The sequence below is a fragment of the Colossoma macropomum genome, unplaced genomic scaffold (genome assembly GCF_904425465.1).
Source record: "Colossoma macropomum unplaced genomic scaffold, Colossoma_macropomum, whole genome shotgun sequence".
In the NCBI taxonomy this organism is placed as follows: Eukaryota; Metazoa; Chordata; class Actinopteri; order Characiformes; family Serrasalmidae; genus Colossoma; species Colossoma macropomum.
Window position 1 is genome coordinate 43,864,129 of NW_023494805.1, and position 22,261 is coordinate 43,886,389.

The following is a 22,261-nucleotide window of genomic DNA, read 5'->3' on the forward strand; positions in this document are numbered from 1 at the left end:
TATATGTAAATCAGATTTATTAAGTACCATTTTTTCTTTTCTTTTATTTTTTGTAAAGACACTCATATTTGAATAAATTTGAGTTAGTGAGCAAATTCGGCTAACTGCATTATTATTATTATTACTATTATTATTATTATTTGGCTGATTTCTTTGTGTGTGAGTGTATGCTAATTAGAGAGGCTGTTTTGCTCATCAACACATTTATTTAAAACGCTTTTTTAACAGTTAAAATAAACGCCGTAACAGATGCAAAATAAATAAATAAATAAATAAAGAGCAAAATAAAAGTCCTCGACACAGGAAAGCCGTGCTTTGGCAAGAGTTCTGCTGCCTAATTTAAACAAAGACAAAACGCTGACACTACGTCAGAAAAAAAATCTTAATTTTAATTTCGTCCCGTTAAACTGTAGCTTAAAGGACCTTTAGCCTTATCTTGTAGTGAATGTTTAATAAGTCTGAAAGTTTGTTGCTGATTCAGAGTTTCTCCTGAAATGAAGGTGTTAATAGTGAGTCTGTACTGCAGTAACAGCCTCTACTCTTCTAGAAGGCTTTAGACTAGATGTTGAACATTGCTATGAGGATTTGATTGAGCATTAGTGAGGCCAGGTACTGATGTTGGATGGTCAGTTCTGGATCACTCCAACTCATCCCGAAGGTGTTGGATGGAGCTCCATCACTCCAGAGAGCACAGTTCCACTGCTCCACAGCCCAATGCTGGGGGGCTTTATACCCCTCTAGACCACGCTGGGCACTGGGCATAGTGACCTTAGGATCATGTGCAGCTGCTCCAGAGCTTCACATTCTGTTGGTCAACCTCCTGTCAAATGGCAACCACTTCCAATACTATAGAAACACCCTAGCAACCACTTGGAGTAACACATGAACCACCTAGCAACACCTTAGCAACCACCTGAGACAACAGCAGCAACCAGGGTTGGGCGAAAATGTAGTGAATGGCTGAAATATATAATAAAACAAGTTATGAAATCAGAATACATTTACAGAACATCTTGCTAAGGCACAAGGGAAAATATATATTATTTTACATAATTCTCACTTATTCTATTAAAACAACCCTGTTTTCTGCCGCACACAGACAAAATATGTAAAAACAATGCATACATACATACATACATACATACATACATACATACATACATCATCTAAACTGCTTATCCTTCTGGGGTGCTGGAGCCTATCCCAACTGTCATTGGGCGGAAAACAGAATGCAATGATGTGCAAATCATTTAAACCATATAATGAATTGAAAATAGAAGAAATACAACATATTAAATGCTGAAACTGAGAAATTGTATTGTTTTTTAAAAAACATTTGCCCATTTTGAATTTAATGCCAACAACATGTGTCAAAAAAGTCCAGGACAGGTTCATGTTTACCACTGTGTTTCATCACCTCTTCTTTTAACAACACTCTGTAAGCATTTGGGAACTGAGGAGACACTGCTGTAGTTTAGAAAGTGAAATGTTTTCCTGATCTTGTTTGATACAGGATTTCAGCTGCTCATCAGTTCAAGGTCTCCATTGCTGTATTTTAATTTTATAATGTTATAGCTATGGCTGTTAGCATAAAGCAAGTTAGACAGTGGTGGAGCAGCTAATGCTAGCAGTCTAGCTTCGCCTAGCCTAGCTTAGGCCTTGCTAACACATAAATAAGACAGGCAGCACTGCTGATCTTTAAAAATCGCCTTTTTAAAATTTAAAAACATTTTGGTCACTAAAACAAATCTGAAATGGGATTAAATCGGCTTGCTTTGGTGCAAATATGGGTGTATTTGGTGATTTTAGAAATACTAAGCTGGGAATGAGGCCTGGTTCACCCCTCTCCAGATCTGTTATGAATTTGTGTTTTTCTGGTAGAATGATTTAAACTTCCAGTCATTCATGACAGTGGGGAGGGGCAATGTGATGATATATTATTATTGTGATGATCATTTCTGAGCATATTGTGTTCATATTAAAGGAATGCAGACTTCAAGTATCGTCATGTTATGTTTTTGCCACATTACCCATCTCTACTCCATATACAGTAACACTACTGTGTGCTATTCATTCTTAATTAAAACACTGAATATCAAGGGTTTTAGCCACTCATGAACCTACATGATTTCTATACAAGTAATATATACTGTTATTATTAATATGTATTGAGTAATTCTGTAAGTATAAGAGAGAAAGTATTCTACACCATTATTATGCAGCACTGTGAATCTATGGTTCATCATATTAATGTAGATCATTTTCGTGAAGGTACAGTAAACGTGTGTTTATGTTATGATCACTGCAAAAGAAATCGTTTCCTGTAATGAATCGATTGTATTGATCCCATGAGCTGTTTTGGCTGCTTTTAGAATACAGGTTTGTTTTTTTAGCATTACTGAGGCCTTAATGTGTTCGTATAAATGTTTAAAATGTTTTACTACAGCAGAAATCTGACTGTGAGAATACAGAACACATAACTAAGCAAACTGTTCAGCAACACTTCCCCAGAAAACGACCGTAAAGTAGCTAGCAGGCACATTAGCTAGCCGCTCAGTAAGGAAGGTAGCAACAGTTGCCAAGGCAGGATTGGTCCGCAGCGTCGAGAGGGCGGGACTTGGGAACGATTCCGTGCTGAGTGACAAGAAAAGCGTCGAATCATCCGCGCGTGGGCGGGGTTAGTGCATAGGTGGGCGTGGCACCGCGTTCTTCCTCGGCTCTCCTCGTGCGGCTCGGCGGGTGCGGAGCTCCTCACTGCGAATAAAAACCTCATCGGCGCGTGCGGGGAACCCAGCGGAGCGGCGGAGAACCTGGTAAGCTGCTCACCCCACCCCCCCGCCCTCCCGGTCTCCGGTTAACACGGCTTTTCCGCGAGTTCGCTCGAATCGGGCGCCGCCGAGCGAATGCCATGCGGCGGAGGCCCGCGATGTTAGCCAGGCCGCAGGCAGCGCGCTCGAGTTTGAACGCAGCGGGAAAACGGGCCGCGGGGCGGCGGATCGCCCCGAAAATCAGCACCGCGGTCTGCGGGTCAGAGCGCTGAGCGGCCGGGGAGCCGCGGGTTAGCTCCGCTAGGCTAAATGCGAGCGCAGCGCAGCTCCGAGTGTCGGCAAGGCGATGTTACACCGACACGGAGGAGTGGCTGCGTCCCAATAATCACACTGGAGTTCCAGCTGACCCAGAGCGCTTTAACCGTGTGGAGAGCACTGACCGCCCACTGGACTCGGGCTCCAGTGCGCGCTGGCCAAGCGTTCATCTACGTTCGGTGGGAGGCCGGAACTGTGGGAACTAACCTAGCGTTCTAGTTAGAACCCGAGAGTACACTAGCTAAGCATTCTGCTGCGGGGGCGCGAGTACACACCAGCCGAAACACACAGCTGCTGAACGCACTAGCTAAGCTTTGTAGGTAGAACCTGAGTGCGTGCTAGCTAAGCACTTTGGTTAAAACGTGAGTACACACTAGCTGAGTGTTCTAGTTCTAGAACATGAGTGCACACTTTTAAGGCATTCTAGTACCAGAATACAAGCGCACTCTAAATCAGCCAAGCTCTCTAGCTAGTCAGCATGCGAGTGCACACTAGCTGAGCATTCTGGCTGTGGAACGCGAGTGTGCACTAGCTAGGAGTTCTAGTTCCGGAACACATTGCCTAGTTAGAACACGAGTGCACACTAGCCAAGCATCCTGGATGTAGCACATGAGTATGCACTAGCTTGGCGTCCTGGTTCCAGAACACAGGCTTTGTCCAGTTAGCATGTACATACACACTAATTAGGCATTCTGAGTCTAGAACGTGAGCACTCACTGGTTAGTCCTTCTAGCTTCATAGCTTGAGTGTACATTTATCCAGGCTTTGTTGTTCTAATTCTAGAATGTGAGCACACACTAGCTAAGTGTTCTAGTTCTAGCACACGTACACATCTGATAGAACAGTGCTAGTGTGCTCGTGTTTGTGTCCAGACCTCCGAGCCTGGCTAAGCACACTTGTGCAGTGAAATTAGAAGGATCAGCGAGTGTAGAGTGCTCACGTTCTAGACAGAGAACGCTTTGCCAGTGCGTTGACTAGCTGGTAAACACAGCAGCTGGTCTCTGGTGACATTAGCTAAATAACTTTAGGGCTGAACGATTTGGGGAGAATATCTAATCGCGGTTTTTCAGGCTGATACTGCGTCTGTGACTAAAATTGCAATTTTTTATAAATTGAGAATCAGGCCTGGTTTATTTTGGCCAAGAAGACCAGAATATCCACCCTTTCTGGCTTGGGCTCGACCCCTGAACGCAGCGAGCCAGACTGCCAGTAAGTTGTGGTTGTGATGTCACAACACATGGAGGTTTGGTTGCCTCTGATTGGTCTAAGTTTTCTGTAGGTATTTCAATTTCCCGTCTTAAAACAACGCTTTTCCTAATATACACGCTTAAATAAAAGGTGTTCAAGGGTTCTCTACTAAAGAGAATGGTTCTATATAGAACCATGAACACTTAACAACCCATTTGCATGCTTAAACGGTTCTCTGCATGGTCAAATAGTTCTTTAGATTTGTGGAGAATGTGTTGTATATGGTTCTACGTAGCAGTTTTTAAAAAGGGTTCTATATAGCACCAAAGTGTTCTTTTACTGTTACAATCTTGGCATCATAACAATAGCAGAACCCTTTTTGGTGCTATATATATTTGGTGCTATCAATCTGAAGGATGATTTCACCGTTTAAGCACGCAAATGGGTTGTTGAGTGTTCATGGTTCTATATAGAATGACTGTCTTTACTAAAGAACCATTTTTTTAAGAATCTTGAAGAACTAATAACCATATAGGCTATTTAAACAAAAATTGCGGCTTTTGCGATTTGAAAATTGCACCGTTCTTAAATTGTGATTTGGATATAAAAACGATTAGTCTTTCAGCCCTAACTAACTTAGTCGTAGTTCTGGTTCTAGCCATGAGCACACCGATGTTCGGTCTTAATTCACTGCACATGAGGGTGGTAGGGTGGTGGGGTGGTGGTGGGGGGGTATGTGATATGGCAGTATGCATCGCAGTATAAAAAAGAGCCAATAGTGCCATATTTTGAAAAGATATTAAAAATTACAAATACAGTGATTTTTTTTTAACGTTCCACGCGCTGCGATGCACTAAATCTCATTAAACGGTTCTAATTGTGTTCTCTTTACAGTAGAGCATGCCGTTCAGGGGTTCTGTATGTACTGACGAGATCTATGATGTGCTTCAAAAGCATATTGTGCCGTATTGTATCACAATACTGATTATTGATCTGTGATATGATCACATTGCCCAGCCCCCACACGGCTCTAATGACGTAGCTCGTTAAATGTGACCTTGGACCCATTAGGAAATATGAAGAACGTTCTAAAAGTCTGTTCTCTCATTCATCGTATCCTAACGATGGTTTCTGTGGCGTATTCTCTTATGATCAATACAGTGTTTAGATCACAGGTGGCAGTAAATTTAGACATTGTTATTTTAATACACTGTATGACTTAGTGTCGCTGTATATGCAGGCAGAGTCGTATAAGCGTGTAATGCATATTAATCATGCGTATGTGCAGGGAGGCCCCTCTGTGTCAGTGTAGGTTTAGGTGTAGAGTCTATTAGAGCTCATAGAGGCTGTATGAATGCTAGCGCAGTCAAAGTGAGGTGTTAAAAATACACGCTGAGACTGTCCCAGTCTGACCGGCTGACGGCTGTTATGTTCTTTCCACAGGTAAAATCAGAAGGCGGCTCATCTTTTCTCATTTGTTTTCGTTCAGTTTATTTAATTCACTTTACTTTGAACCCCAAAACCTGCCTGTTTGCCTTCCCTGCCTCCCTCTTTTGTTTTTTTTTAAATCAGCGTGTATTTTTATTACCTTATTTTGTTTTCGGTATCTTCAGAGTCGGGATCTGTGACGGCTCTTCATGGCAATCAGAAGGGGACACATTAGATGCTTAAAAGTGAGTAGAACTTGTGTCTACTAGGGACCCAGTGCTGCACCTGTACACACCTGCGTACACGCAGATTTCCCTGACCGCTTCGCTGTAGGCCAGCTTCATCATAGAGAGGGGAACTACACCCATTTCCCAAAATTCCTGCATAATTAACTGGTTAAGATGTAAGCAGAGTGGTTCAGAGTGGTTTGGTGTGAAACGCTCTGTTCTAGATAAACTTACTGAGTCAGAACTGGTCACAGTGGTGGTGATAGGAACCAGACGTCCACCTCTAAAAGCTCCCTCACAGAAAGTTCCTACAGTAAATGGTTATGAATTCACTGCCTGATGACTGAGACACTGTTTTAGGATAGTTTTGAGAAGATTTTGTATTTTTATCAGTGAGTGATATTAAATCTTAAATCCAGTCTAAATGTGTGATATTTCTTATTTAGAGATGATTGTATGAATATTAAAAATATTTAACGTATTTCTAGATGTTCTGTTCTTGTTTCAGGTTCTTTTATTCAGTGAAGTGATCTCAGTTACAACAAGCAGAATTATCTGCCAATACAGAGACAGTTTCACTCAGTAAAGTTACTAAAACAAGGAACAAACGTCTGGAAACAGATTAAATGACCATAATATTCCTACAACCATCTCCAAATGAGGAATATTAGCCACAACAATCAGATTTAAGATAATTTCTTTTGATAAGATGCTATTTTTTTACAGGCTCTAAAAGGGAGGGATACATGCAGGGCGCTGTGAGGCAAAATAGTTCCTAAAGAAACGTATTATTTCAGATTTTCCACTTTTTTCCATCATCAAAAACTTTCTTTACATTTCAGCCACTGAATTATGTAAAAATTTTGGGAAGTCGGTGGAATTCCCCTTTAACAACCTGAAGAAATGCTGATAATCAGAATCATTAATGATAATATTTTCAGCAGCGAGAGCAAAAAATAGAAAACAGTGAGTTTAATAATGAACACAGTTCAGCGTTCATCGTTGGGAGCTGTTTTTGATGTAGGGATCACGTCTAACAAACATCTCTAAACTAAAGAAATCGGGACTGAACCGATGCGCAGTCGCAGTACAGGGAACTGTGACACTGTACGGTCCTCAAATACAGTAAAGATAAATTAATTGTAGGTATTTTAGTGCAGAAACCCAGAGTCTCCTACACAGTCTGCTCTTCTGGAGTCCAGTAAACACATCAGAACATCTCAGTTTATATCACTCAAACCTGAACTAATGAATCTGAACCTGAATTAATTTAATCGGGTTAATGATTGACGGTTATGTCAGATCTGCGTTTACCCGTCATGCAGCGTTCCGGGTGGATTTGTTCATTGTTCATGATGTCCTGTATCTCCTGATCCTGCACGCCAAGTATGACAATAAATAAGGCATTTGCAAATGGTATGTAAATAAGGCCCCAGTGGGCGGAGCTTATTTCCTCATAGCTGGAGCTGGTGCATCATTAATGCTCCAGTCTGCGCTCAGCTGTGTGAAGATGTTCGTACTGTAGTGTGTAGAACATATAGACAAAACTGCCTTTCAGTACACCCTTCAAGGGTTCTTTAGTAAAGAAAATGGTCCTATGTAGAACCATGAACACTCAAAGAACCATCTGCACAATTAAAGCGTTCTTCAGATTAATAAAAGGGTTCTGCTGTTACAGTGTCAAGCTTGTAATTATAGAAGAAGCCTTTTCAAAAAGTTTGTGTTATAGAACCATCTTCAGCAGGTTCTGCATCTGTCCACAGAATCGTTTCACCATGCAAAGAACCCTATTTAGAACCATTTTTCTTACTAAAGAACCCTTGGAGAACCATGTTTAAGTGTGTACAGGCAGTAGATTTTTCAGAAGATATTTGTGAGGTTAGATTAAAGATAATCGACATGTATAAAGAAGGAGAAAGTCAAAGTGAAGCTCCAGAGAAAATGTGGCTCCTAACAACCACCTGGAAGAGCTGTTAGACCCCAAAACTGCCCCATCAGATAAACAGCACTTAAAGCTTTCATCTCTGAGAGAGAGGAGAAAATCAAGCTGCTTCAGATCTGAAAACATCCACAGGTGTTTCTGTCCATCCTTCCACTGTGAGAAGACGACTCAGCGCTGTGGGTCTGAAAGGATGTGTAGCTGACAAGAAGAACCTCACTGAGAAAAGGAGATGGACACAAATAAAGAAGCTGAACAATGGACTGACCACCCCAGAGTCCAGACCTCAACACCACTGAATGTGTTTGATTACTTCAGAAAATGATCAACCAGCTTCTAAGACTGAACTTTGGAGGTGTGTCTGCAGATTCTTTGAGGAACTGAAAAGGACTCTCACTCAACACTCAGACATCTGATATTAGATTTAAGGTGTTTTCATGCTCGTCCTGAATACCTGAGTCCGCAGCCAGAACCGATTCTGGGCTCGTTTAGGGGAGGAGCTCGTTATCGCTGGTTTCACTCACAACATTGTGGATCGACTGCGCAATTCCATACGCCACTCCTCTGCTGGAGGTATGCAGAATCACGGAGCTTGAAGTCGAAGCCGTCACGTTGCAGAATGAACCACATAGCCCCGAACGCGGCGCCGGGAGTGGACCGCAGAGTTCTGGAAGCAAAACCCAGACCAGCGATTTCAGGAGGACCTGAGATGGGTTTTCTGTTCTGCCACTGCCAGCTCGACTCGACTCGACTCACTTGCTCCTTTTTTTTTTGTTTTGTTTTTTCATGCTAGTACCTAGTACCCGGTGCTGTGTCAAGGTTCCAGGCAAACTGAGCTGATACCAAAAGGTGACGTAAAAACGCTGCAGGCTGCTGATTGGTCGAAGAGAATCACTAAACACATACGCTAACGTTAGCTACCAGGGTAGTGGAGCCTCTCGCGTCGCCTTTGAGCACCAGAACCGCCTCGTCGTCTGAGAACTCTGATGTAATTTTTCTCAAACTCTCCTGTTTTTGTCTTTCTGCCTCTTCTGAGCAACATTTATTTTTCACATCACGGCAGTTTCATGTGGCGTCGCTATGACGACCAGCTATGTTAAGGAGGTGAGGAAAACGAAGTAGCTGGTACCAAAAGCGAGTCGAGCCGTACCGTGACTCGTAAAAGTGCTTTATGCTGTGACTTGTCGAGGCTCCCGTGTGATAAAGGGAGTAACTTGTACTGGGTGGCCGTTGTAACGTATGTAAGGATGTTATAGCAGGATTGTCTGAGCAGATCAGGTCAGATTGGGTTCCACGCTGGGCGGATTTGATCTCCACCTCTCAGAGGTTCTGATAATTGCCGTTTGTTCCGGTGCTGAGAGTCTCTGCCTCTAGAGAACACAATAAGGCCTCTCTTCTGGCCTGAATGGGCCACTTTCAGACCCCAGAACGCTCAACCGAGATCTGAACCTGACCTCACATTCCTAAGGAGCTGTATAGAAATGGGATGTTGTTCACTCTTAAAAATTATGGTTCTCCAAGGGTTCTTTAGTAAAGAAAATGGTTCTATGTAGAACCATGAACACTTGCATGGTTAAATGTTATTTGCATCATTTATATTCTTCTTCAAATTGATGGAGAATGTGCTGTAGATGGTTCTGTATAGAACCTTTTTGAAAAGGGTCTATGTAGCACCAAAAAGGGTTCTATTGTTATAGTGTCAAGCTTGTAACAATAGAAAAACCCTTTTTGGTGCTAAATGGAAACACACACAGCACGTTCTCCATCAATCTGACGAACCATTTCATGATGGACAGAACCCTTCAATCATGTGAAGGTTCTTTTGAGTGTTCATGGTTCTATATAGAACTGTGTTCTTTACAAAGATCCATCTCTAAGTGTCTATTTTTGGAGCAGGTCTTATTTTTCTATATTCTTTGAGCACACGTTAGTATTTGTGTATGTTCTGTTCTAGAGACTGTAGAGCTGTGTGATGTGTGATTTTCATGACGTCAGTGCTTTTCTGACAGCTGATGAACTGGAATGGTTCATCAAAGTACAGCCACATTAAAAAAATCCAGTGGTTTGTGTTTTTAGGTACTGACGATGTACACAATACGCTCAGAGACGCACTGTAAAAAATAATTTATCACGATAATGATAAATATCATCGTATTGTCCAGCCCTGTTGGACTGTATCACCTCAGGATGGACAGAGGATGAAAGGAGGATTAGCATGTTAGCACTATTAGCTTTTACCGGATTAATAGTTGTTTTCCATAGAATTAGCCCTTAGCCTTATGTGTGGGGTTTTGTTTTGGTCTGTGTTTGTTTTTGTGTATAATTTGTAGCTGTGTATGTTAGTTTATCTTGTGTACATGTTCAGATCTGGAAATGTAAACATTTTTGGAACCATATAATATTTGAGCATTTTAATTTCCTCACTTGCAGTTAGTTTTCTGATCTAAAAAGCAAACATTTAATCTCCCACACATGAATTTGGGTAGATAGGAGTTGGTTTGGATCAGCGGCGCCTCTGTAAAACATGGAAATATCACAAATATGAATTACTCCAGTTTTACTGAGCTACACAGCAGATGTAGGCAGTATTATGGGCTGTTGCAGAGAGGTTGAAGGTGAGCTTTAACTCCTGACCTTATGTTCAGAACACATTAGCCAATTTCAAGGAGCTTGGGGGGGTGGGGTCAAACAGACAGGAAGTCATAAAAAGAAGTGTTTTGACAAAAAAGCGTTAATGGCGCTTTTTGCCGTCTCAGCCCACGATAGTTCATAATCGAAAATGATCAAACAGTTTATTTTGAGTAAACAGTCACCAGATAAATGAACGCAGTGCACGATTTATGAGCCATCGTTCAATAAATGCTAGCCATCTGGCTAACAGCTGCTAAATGTTAAACAGTGCTGCTAACCTGAAGAGAGGAGCTGGTTAGCATTAGCTTAGCTAACATGCTAATATCTCTGCTCAGAACAGAACATGTTGGTTTCTGGCTCTTAACCAAAGCACCAACACAAGTTTAGATGACAATGACTCAAATCTGAGGGAGTGAAGTGGAGCCGCTGGCGCTGAAGGGACCAGAGGGAGGAATTAAACCTGTTTGGATCTGAACGTTATCTTAGCAAGCAGCTACAGACCCAAACAGAGCTGCCAGATTAAGGCTTAGCCTAGACTAAAAGACTTCCCAGTGGTGGTTTGCTGTGGGCTGTAAATAAAAGTAGAACTGTAGGGGCCCTAAAACAGAGCTCTGTGGAACACCATGTTTTACTGTTCAGAGGACTTGTTCGAGTTTGTAGTGGTCTCTCAGGTTTTTATATATATATATATATATATATATATATATATATATATATATATATATATATATATATATATCTATTTAAGTCTCTCTTCGGCGTTTCTTTTGCTGTCTTCTTATTTGACACACTTCAGTTTTCATTGGTTGTTGGAGGAGTCCGTTCGGATTGAGTCACTGACCAGTATACGCTACTCCAGTGGTCACCAACCTTCTTTCTAGAGGCCCGATTTGCTGCAGAGCTTAGATTCAACTTGCATGTAACGAGCTGCGCCTCCCGTTACCTAACAGTGACGCATCTGATCTAGCCAATCAAGAACTACTGCAGACGTTGATTAGCTGGAGCAGTTGTGGCAGATTATGGTTGGAACTAGACAGTTTATCCTCATCTGTCGCTCTGAATTCAGTTAATGAAGGTCTTGCTAATTAGCTGATGAGCTGAATCAGGTGTGTTTAATGTGCTGAAGTCTGCAGAGTTTTGGCCCACGAGGACTGGAGCCTCACGCACAATCAATATAGCACCATGAACACACAGAGAACCCCTTGCATGATTAAATGGTTCTCTGCATGGTGAAATGATTCTCCAGGTTGATGGAGAACATGCTGTAGGTTTCAAAAAGGACATATATAAAAGGGTTCTTCTGGCATTAACACATTAGAACGAGTGATAAGGCAGATTTACACAGAATTAAATAGATAAATGTTTTTTTTTTTACCCACTTTCTTCATATTTCAGAGCAGTGCTGTCGGCTTAGTTAGCGCTAAAACTGACTTTCCATTCTCGTCCTTAACAGCGCGCTCACGATCAGCCCCTCGTAGTGTAAAAAACATCTCACAAATATGAGCGTAAATGTTTTTGCGGTCGTTTTAAACGATAAAATCATGTTGTACTGAGTTGTTAGCCTGTATGTCACACAGACTCGCACATCACCAACTCAGAAACGTGTATCGTCACGTAATTTATCAAGATAACCAGTCTAAACCTGTTCTGAAGGCCCGTCTGTATGAGGTTTAGAGATGTTTCACTCCTAAACACCAATGTTGAGGAATGTTGTGTGTTTTCTCTGATAAAACCCTGCTGTAGTTCTGAAATGTGCACAAATCCCACCAGACTGCACAAAACGGTATCTTAGCAAGTGAAAACATGTTAAACTAGTCAACATTTCTATTTCTTATCATGAAATTGTTGTAGGAATATTAAGATTATTTAACTTATTTCTAGATATTTTTACTTGTTTTACATAATTTTACCTTAAGAGAGTCTCGTTTCAGTGGCAGACAATTTAAACCTCATTTCTTGGAGTAAAGAAATTATCTGTACATGTCTCGAAACAAGTAAAACAATCTGCCCAATGGAATAAGAGACTTTCACTGGATTTAATGACTTACATCAAACAAGAATATATAAATGCAGGTAGAAAAATCTTGTAATGTTAATCTTAAGTTTAGTCAATAAATCTAATATTTATCATGTTCAGATTGTTGGAAGCTTATTTTAAGATCATTTAATTTATTACCAAACATTTCTGCTTGTTTTAACTGATTTTATTAAGTAGAATTATCTTACTGTATTGCCAGTATAGTGAGAATCTTTCTTGAAAAAAGTACTTAAAACAGGTTGAAAACATCTAGAAATTATCTAAATGGTCTTAAAATAAGAGCACAGCCATCTCAAAATGAGAAATATTGGATCAACTAGAATTAAGATAATTTTCACTTGACTGTACCGTACATAGTCTATATATAAAAATATATATATATATATGGAAATAGATACTAGTTTTTGCTCTGTGTGTGTTTTTGTGTCCGTTTCAGACCCATTAGCATTAATGCTAACATGTTTTTCTCTCCGACCCTTTCAGGAGGTCTATGACATGTCGAACGGTTACGAAGATCACATGGTGGACGAGCCGAAAGACTCTAAAACCAACCTTATAGTAAATTACTTACCCCAGAACATGAGCCAGGATGAGCTGCACAGCCTCTTCAGCAGCATCGGCGAGGTGGAGTCAGCAAAGCTCATCCGCGACAAAGTAGCAGGTAAGTATTCGCCACTAACGGACTCGAGCGCCGAGTCTCGGCCGCTTAAACGCTCAGAAAACCACGTCCTGGCGAGTGAGACCCTCTTGAATGTAGTCAGTATAGCTAATAATTCTCACTGTGAGATCATTAGAAGATGTTTCTCAACCTTTTCTGCTTATTTTAAGACTTTAGTCACATGAAGTGACCACTGGCAGGTAATGAGGCTCATTAATGTAGCAATTAAGTTATTATTACTTCAAGAAATACAATTATCTGCCAATTAGAACTTTTATTTGGTCGAAAGTGCTTTAGAAATAAGCTTGAATAGTCTTATGTTTTATATGTCAGAGGAGAAAGATTAGACGTATTGACTAGTTTTGAGATGATTTTGCTCGCAGATGATGGAGAGAAATTGTGTTTTATCACCTTTATCCTGCGTTTTGGTTCAAATTTGATGTGTTCACCATCGGTTTTGTGGGATTAAAATACTCCATCCACTCTAGTTTGAGATTAGGCCTCCAAAAAAAAGAAGGAAACGCTGATGCTGCCGAATTTGTTTATTCTCTTAATTTGACTTAGTAAACGTGGTGTAGTAGTGGGCGGTACAGCCAAACGTTTGTATTAATTATCAGCACCTCTGGTATATATCAGGGTTTGTGTGTGCTTTAAAAAAACGTAAGTAAACCTGAAATATTTATATTGTAGAAAACATTAAGAACCAAACTCGTCAGTATGTAGAGGAGCCTTATTGCTTTCTGACACGACAAAAATGCTGCTAAATGTCCTTTCCTGTCTGCAAAGCTGAATTCGGCTATTTATTCACCAGCTTTTTGTTTACATTTTTTGTTCCACCTTAAAGGAGACATCCACCAGTTTTTCAAAATTCCCCCCATAATTCAGTGTGTGAGGTGTGAACAGGGTGACTCAGTGGTTTGGTGTGAAGTGGTTCAGATGTCTTTACAGTGGTGGTGATAGGAACCAGGGGTCGCCATGACTACAACACAGATATAGACATTTTATTTACTATCCAGAACCACCAGTGAACCTACACGAGTCTTCTGAGTTTGTTTATATATTATGTTGATGATGGTTAAATAATGTAAAAGCTTAAAGTATAGTAACTATTAATTATTTTGCCATCCAACTCCCTTAATGCATCCCTCTGCCTTGATCTGATTAAAATAAATAGGTTTAAATACATTTTAAGCCAAAACTGTATCACAAAACTATCATAAAACAGTGTCTCAGTCATCAGGCAGTGAATTCTTAACCATTTCATGTAGTAACTTTCTGTGAGGGAGCTTTTAGAGGTGGACGTCTGGTTCCTATCACCACCACTGTGAATAGTTCTGACTCGGTAAGTTTCACACCAAACCACTCTGAACCACTCTGAACAGCTCTGAACCACTCTGATTACATCTTAACTGTTTAATTATGCAGGAATTTTAGAAAATAGGTGGCGTTCAAATTTTCTGTTACACCTTAAATGGTGCATAAGGTTCCAGAATGTAACTGCTGCACCATTTAAGGTGGAACGGGAGAATTTGAACAAGAACCTGGTGAATGAGAAACTTCAGCCTCGCGACTTTTTAGTGTTTCAGTTTCTCGTTGCAGGTTAAACGTATCAGGAAACCAGCTGGAGTGATTCTAAACACTAATAAGTCCATTCATCTCCAAATTATCAATGTTCATCTTAAATCTCTCTCTTTGCCGTTTCGTTAGCTACTAACTAGGCGAGACTGTTGTCTGTGTTGCTATGGTGACCAGCAGTCTGCGCTGATCTTCAGGCTTAAAGGGTGAATTAGCAGTTCTACATTAACTCCAGAGTTTAAGACCATTTACTGTTAAACTGTGTTGAACGATCAGCAGAGCTTTATTTTACTGTAAAGGAGGATTATTTTATTTTTACCTACTAATCTGATTCAGCTGTGGAGCCACAACAGGACAGTAAAAGAGCCGCATGCATTCGGTCCCTGTAATGTATTTGAGCTGTCAGTGTCTATTAAACCGTACAGATGTTTCTCTGGGCGCAGCTGTTGCCGCTACACTGACGATCCGATCCAGTTTATAAAGATTCTGTACTCAGTATTTGGGCCGCTGTACCGCCCATGACTACTCTCAGCCTCCGCTTCACTGAACTGTGGGATTTAAGGGTTTTTAAGGGTTACAATTAATGATTTTTTTCACTCTCAACTTTCAACGTTCTTAGCTGAACTTCATTTGTTTGTTTGACTTTCTGCTATTCAAATGTTTGTTTGTTTGTTTGTTTGTTTGTTTTTGTTTTTTCTTTGTATTTGGAACGTTGCAAGTTTCTTTTTTTGTTTTTATTTTATTGTTTTCCTTTTTTTTTTCTCTAGGCCACAGTTTAGGGTACGGATTTGTTAACTATCTTAACCCTAGTGATGCAGAAAGAGCAATCAGTACACTCAATGGCCTGAGGCTACAGTCTAAAACTATCAAGGTAACGTCACCGAGGTGTTCCTGTGTACAGTGCCATTTTCTCTGCACTTGTGTATCATCTTAAGAGCTTCTAGTTTACAGGATGTGGCCTTTTTAACACTCTCTGGCTTTATCTGCATTTGTTTTGCTTCACTTTAAAGTGAAAACTTTAAGTTTTATAAATGTTAAAGCCCCCAAAACAGAGCAGCCACATTTACTTACTGTTTTATTTCTTTATCCTGGTGTTTTGTTTTAATTAATGTATAAATTTTCTGAGTTTGGGCAGCAGATCTTTTTCAATAACTACTTTAATTGGGATTTATTTTGTGTTTAAATGTATTATTTGTAGATTTATTAGATTAAATTGAGTTTGGTGCTCAGAAATTCGCCCTGTATATTTTATTTGTAATGCATTTAGGCTCCTGTCTTCATTTCTGATCAGATTTAGGTTGTTTTTTCATATTTAACTGGCTTTTATTTATTTTTCAGGTTTTTTTTTTCTCTTCTAAATGATGTTCTTCCCTGCAGGTTTCCTACGCCAGGCCCAGTTCTGACTCCATTAAGGATGCTAACCTGTATATTAGCGGGCTGCCTAAGACCATGACGCAGAAGGATGTGGAGGACATGTTTACACGTTACGGCCGGATCATCAACTCACGCGTGCTCGTCGATAAGGCCACAGGTGACCGGAATTCCACCAATTTTCCCAAAATTCCCCCGTAGCTCAGTGGTTGAGATGTAATCAGAGTGATTCAGAGTGGTTTGGTATGAAATGGTTCAGATGTCTTTACAGTGGTGGTGATAGGAACCAGGGGTCGCCATGACTACAACACAAATATAGACATTTTATTTACTATCCAGAACCACCAGTGAACCTACACGAGTCTTCTGAGTTTATATGGAATGTTGATGATGGAAAATAGTGGAAAATCTGAAATAATAAGTTTTCTTTGGGGACTATTTTGCCTCACAGCGCCCTGCATGTATCCCTCCACCATGAATGGAGTTTAAGTTCTCTAAACTATCATAAAACAGTGTCTCAGTCATCAGGCAGTGAATTCATAACCATTTCATGTAGGAACTTTCTGTGAGGGAGCTTTTAGAGGTGGACGTCTGGTTCCTATCACCACCACTGTGAACAGTTCTGACTCTGTAAGTTTATGTAGAACAGAGCGTTTCACACCAAACCACTCTGAGCCATGTAATTGTGCCAGAAATTTTAAAATTTGGGTGGCGTTCCCCTTTAAGTAGTCTCTAACAGACCTGATTATGTGGTTTCTGACTCTACAACACACTTAATTGACTGAAGTACGTTGGTCTGAATATTGATGCGAGTGGCTGATGATTTAGCCGTGATGCTAATCGGTGGGCTATAGGCTTCAGTTATGTTAGCTACATTAGCTCCAGCGCTAAGTCTAAAGAGGCGAATGTGTCCTGGCTGATCAGTTGTGATGGATTAGACTGAGCTGGATTGTTTTTCTGACCTGTCTCTTTAAAATCTGAGGGCTGTTTGGTGGTTTAATGTGAGGTTCTTCCTCGTGTCAGGACTGTCTCGAGGCGTGGCGTTCATCCGCTTCGACAAGCGCACGGAGGCTGAGGACGCCATCAAAGACCTGAATGGACAGAAGCCCCCGGGAGCCACGGAGCCCATCACGGTCAAGTTCGCAGCAAACCCCAACCAGGTGAAGGGCACCCAGATCATCTCCCAGATCTACCACGCCCAGTCCCGCCGCTTCGGGGGGCCGGTCCACCACCAGGCCCAGAGGTTCAGGTACAGCACACCTGCACCACACCTGCCCAGGAGCTCAGCTCTGATTCACTGAGGCTGCTTAATGAACACTACGACTACAAATCTGATCAGTCTGACTCTCATTATTGTTCAGTGCTGATAGTTTTCAGTATCAGAAGTTTCTGAACAGCAGATCAAACACTGAAGGAAACAAACGGCTTGTTCTGGAGTAACTTACAGAAATATCACACCAGAGCATTAACTCAGTAACTGAGAGTAAAGGTTCACTTCTGTTTTGGTTTCATGTCCATGAATCACCCAGACTAACTGGAAATAACCGAAAATAGTTAACTCCAGCTAACTCTGCTAATGGAGAGCAGCTAACTCTGCTAACTGTAGCTAACTTTGCTTAGCCACAGCATAAACTTCTTTACCTTCCTTCCTCATCTAGAAAGTAAGAGACACACAGCGCCTCCTAGTGTACTGAAGTAGCAGCTGTTCAAAATTCATGCCTTTCCTGCTGATACTGGATTTAGGAGCAGAACAGCGTCATTTAATGAATAAAACACAAAACATGGATTACTGGATACATGGATCCTGAGAGAACGCTTGATGGAGAAATAACGTTCTCGATAATTAGTCTCTGTTGTTTGCGGTGTAGACGAGTTATTTTATTGTACCGTTAACATTGCCTGTTCTCCTGTTTGCGAGTCGGTTTTTGACTGCACTCTGTCGCCCCCTTCAGGTTTTCCCCGATGGGCGTGGACCACATGAGCAGCGTGTCTGGCGTGAACGTGGCGGGCAGCTCCACGTCCGGCTGGTGCATCTTCATCTACAACCTGAGCCAGGACACGGACGAGGGCATCCTGTGGCAGATGTTCGGGCCCTTCGGTGCCGTCACCAACGTCAAGGTCATCCGCGACTTCAACACCAACAAGTGCAAAGGCTTCGGCTTCGTCACCATGACGAACTACGAGGAGGCGGCCATGGCCATCGCAAGCCTGAACGGCTACCGCCTCGGCGACAAAATCCTGCAGGTCTCCTTCAAAACCAGCAAGACGCACAAGTAGAGCGGGCTAGAACGGCCAGAGCTCCGAGTCTGTACCGTGACCGAAGGGGGCGGCGCAGGTCTGAGAGCTAAATACTGTTATTTTTGTAGTTTAATCCACTTTACGCTAAACGTTTCCACTTCACACGCGGCGTCACTAGCGTCCTGTTGGACAGAGAACCTTTTTCTTTTCTTTTCTTTGATTTAATTCAAACTGTGCTGTAAATGTTCTAGATATTTCGGGGAGCATCTGAAAACACATTTACACCAGATCTGCATTTGATGCTAAAGCTATTGTGTGAGATGCTGGTCTCTGTGCTGTAAGCGCGGTCAGACTGACGCTGTTCAGCTCCCCATATAGACACACATTACAGTCTTCGCACAGTATTCGATATTTAAGTTGCCTTATTTTTTCACCCTCTGTTCCTCGAACCCCGTCTGACCCCGTCTGACCCCGTCTGACCCCTGGAGCACTTGTCCATTGTTTTTGGGTGTGTTTATGACCGGACTGCAGTTTTCTGAGGCCGTCGCGGCAGAAAAAGCAGAGTGTCTGTAAACAGCGTTGAAGAGTGTGTTGAGTGAGGGGAACCTGTTTAATACTCTGTGATTTGTCTGAAAGGGACCCTCTGAAAAAGACTGAAAAGGACCAAAGAGAAGGTTTAATCCCCCCTAAAGAGAGACGAGTGGGCCACTCTGGTCAGTGTGGCCCCCCCGAAAAAAGCGAAGCGTTTTTCTAATTAGCCGGTACTGACGATATTTCTGTGTTCAGATTATTTACATTTCAGCATCAGCAGTTTCTTCTGTAAGGTTTGATTTATTTCTTTAATTTTTTTTGTTTTTCTTTAGAAGCAAACATTTATTTACTTTGTTCTTTTTTTCCCTTTTTGTTTTTTTTCTTTTCCGTGCAGTTTAGGGTGGATAGATAAAACTTGGCTGTTTGTACTAATCCATATGCTTCTGAAGACTGCCTTGTGATTTTGTCTTTTTTTTCTTCCTTTCTTTCATTGATTTTTGTTCTTTGCTTTGGTGTTTCCTTTGTTTTGATTGTTTTGATTGTTTCACTTGGCATCCACGATCATTAAATTTTATTTTGTTTTGCTGAAAGTTTTGTTTTGTTTGGTTTTTTTCATTATAGAGTTGGTTTTATGATTTCGTTTTTAATTCATTTTCCATTCTTAGGAGTTTTAGGACCGGAAGGAGGTCCATGCCTGGTTTGGTTAGTCTGAGTAACAGATAAACGACACACACTAAAAATAAAGCTCATTCGGCCGTTTCGGGCAGCATGAAGACGAAGCCTCAGCGAGAACGTTCACGAACTGCGTAGCGAACTACCGAAGTTAGCTGGCGAACTGGAGTGGTGGTAAAGTAGCTCACAGTAACGTTGTGTAGATAAAACCATTGTGGGTTTATTTCCTCAGCCACGTTAGCTGGTTCCCCAGCCTCTTTAGCTAATGCTAATTCAGAATGAAGGGTTATGGTTTAGTTCGCTAACGCTACACCCCCCCGCTATGTTAGCTACAGTAAATCCCTCATGGTTAACGTTAACGTTAGCTACACCCTCAATCATGCTGGCAGGATCGCTCCTTCACAGTAAAGAGGTCCAGGGTTGGGTTAAGGTAAGGTCAGCTACACCCACAGCAAAGCTAGCTGGTGTAAATCGCTGATTCAGAGTTACGATTAGCATTAGCTACTCAAACAACCAGCTAGCTTAAATCTCACATTGAGAATAACAGGGATAAAGTTCGGGTTAGCGACTCTCAACCCTGTTAGCAACAGTAAATCGCTAATTCAGAACAAAATTGCTGAGATCAGGATTAGGGATAGGTTTAGCTACACCCTCAGCAACATTAGCTAGCATGAATCGCTAATTAAAAATAAAGGGTTAGGGTTAAAGTTCAGGAACGTTAGACTCCCAACTATGTTAGCTAGTGTAAATCGCTAATGCAGAATAAGGGTTATGGTTTGGTTTAGAGGTAATGTTACGACTCTCAACCCTGTTAGCAAGAGTAGATCGCTAATTCAGAATAAAATGGCTAAAATCATGATTAGAGATAAGGTTAGCCGCAACATTAGCTAGTGTGAATTGCTAAGTTTACAGCCCCAGTTAGGTTAGCTAGTGTAAATTTCTACTTCAGAATAAAAGAGTTACGGTTTGGTTTAGAGGTAATGTTACCCCTCAACCCTGTTAGCAAGAGTAGATCGCTAATTAAGAAGAAATTGGCTAAAATCTTGATTAGGCACAAGGTCAGCCGCACCCTCAGCAACATTAGCTAGTGTGAATCGCTCATTTAGAATGAAAGGTCAGCGTTAAAGTTTACTAACTTTACACCCCAAACCCTGTTAGTGTAAATCTCACCTCCAAAATAAAAGTCCCGGGAATAAGGTTAGAGCAGTGTAAAGCACTCCTTCAGACTGAAAGGGTCAGGATTAGAGGGGGAAAGGGAAGCTAAAGCCCCAACCACGTCAGCTGATTTATATGGCTAATTCAGAATAGCACAGTTAAGGTTGGGGTTCCGTGTTTGCCCAGCAGTGCTAGATTACGTAAATCGCTCATTGAGAAGATTGAGGGTTTTGGTGATGAGGTTAGCTAAACCATCAAGCATTAGCTGTGTAAAACTCTGAACGTTAGCTACACCCTCAGCCAGGTTGGCTAACGTGAACAGCTCCTGTATTAAACCCTTATAAAACGTGTTCTTTAGTAAAGACAATGGTTCTGTATAGAACCATAAACAGTCATAGTAAAATGGTTCTTCAGATTGATGGAGTGTGTGTTGTATATGGTTCTGTACATAACCTTTTTGTTAATGGTTCTATATAGCACCAAAAAAGGGTTCTACTTTGTTACGATGTCAAGCTTGTAACCCATTTTGGTGCTATATAGAACCAAAAACACATTCTCCATCAATTTGAAGAACCATTTCACCATGCAGAGAACCATTTAAGCATGAGGTGATTCTTTGAGTGTTCATGGTCCTATATAGAACCATATTTTTATTAAAGAGCCCTTGAAGAACCATATTTTTATTAAAGAGCCCTTGAAGAACCATCTTTGTAAGAGTGTAGGGTTAAGAACTTGCCAAGCCATGCTAGCTAGCCAGTGTAAATCGCTCAATACGAATAAAAGAGTTAATGTTAATTACACCCTCAAGAACATTAGCTAGTGTAAAATGCTCCTACAAAACTAAAGGGATGAAGTTAGCTCGTGTAAATCACTCCTTCAGAATAGACGTTTGTTGGGATTAGGCGTAACCCTCAACCATGATGGCTAATTAGCTAGCTAACACATTCAGAAGCTAACTCTAGCTTATTTAGCTTGGGGGTTAGCTGGCTAACTGAGGTAGCTCTCTAGCCACTTGGCTAACTGAGGTAGCCCTTTAGCCACATGGCTAACTGAGGTAGCTCTCTAGCCACTTGGCTAACTGAGGTAGCCCTCTAGCCACTTGGCTAACTTCTGGCCAAACTGAGGCTTTGCCGCTAAACGAAAGGCCTGTAGCCTGTAGTTCACGGATTCCTTCATTAAGCTTTGAGAGATAGAGGACCAAATGATTTTAAAGCGGATATTTGATTTGTTTGTAATCCATCGTCTTTGGATACGTTTCCTAGAGCCGTGTCAGCAGCGCGGTGCCTTTGGATCGGCCCTGCTCTGCCATTTGTTCAGTCTGTTCACCTTTAACTCTGCAGTAGCACTAAGAGACTTTAGATTCAGTCAGAACACAAACTCACTCAAGATCACGTAGCAGATGCTCGACTGTGCAGCTGTAGCGCCAACTCCACTTACCTTCATCAGGAGCGACTCGCGCTGCTCCATACGCTCTTAACACAGGTTCCTGAAGGGTTCTTGGCTTGGACGTATGGTACTAGGTAAAAC

The 22,261-nt window shown here is 41.4% G+C and overlaps 1 protein-coding gene across 4 annotated transcripts; it reads left to right on the plus strand.

The window, feature by feature from the left end:
- The first annotated feature begins 2,701 nt into the window (after positions 1-2,701).
- elavl1a (ELAV like RNA binding protein 1a) lies at positions 2,702-21,177 on the plus strand. 4 transcript variants are annotated; one of them, XM_036596272.1, is made up of 7 exons: positions 2,702-2,813; positions 5,885-5,944; positions 13,018-13,195; positions 15,535-15,638; positions 16,145-16,298; positions 17,162-17,387; positions 18,091-21,177. In XM_036596272.1, exons 2-7 carry the CDS (start codon positions 5,909-5,911, stop codon positions 18,413-18,415), a joined length of 1,023 nt encoding a protein of 340 aa, XP_036452165.1. In that variant the 5' UTR covers positions 2,702-2,813; positions 5,885-5,908; the 3' UTR covers positions 18,416-21,177. The 4 variants fall into 4 exon arrangements, with proteins under 4 accessions (XP_036452165.1, XP_036452167.1, XP_036452164.1 ...); XM_036596271.1 differs by having other exon boundaries at positions 2,718-2,813; positions 5,715-5,944; XM_036596274.1 differs by lacking the exon at positions 5,885-5,944 and having other exon boundaries at positions 2,705-2,813.
- Positions 21,178-22,261: the final 1,084 nt, after the last annotated feature.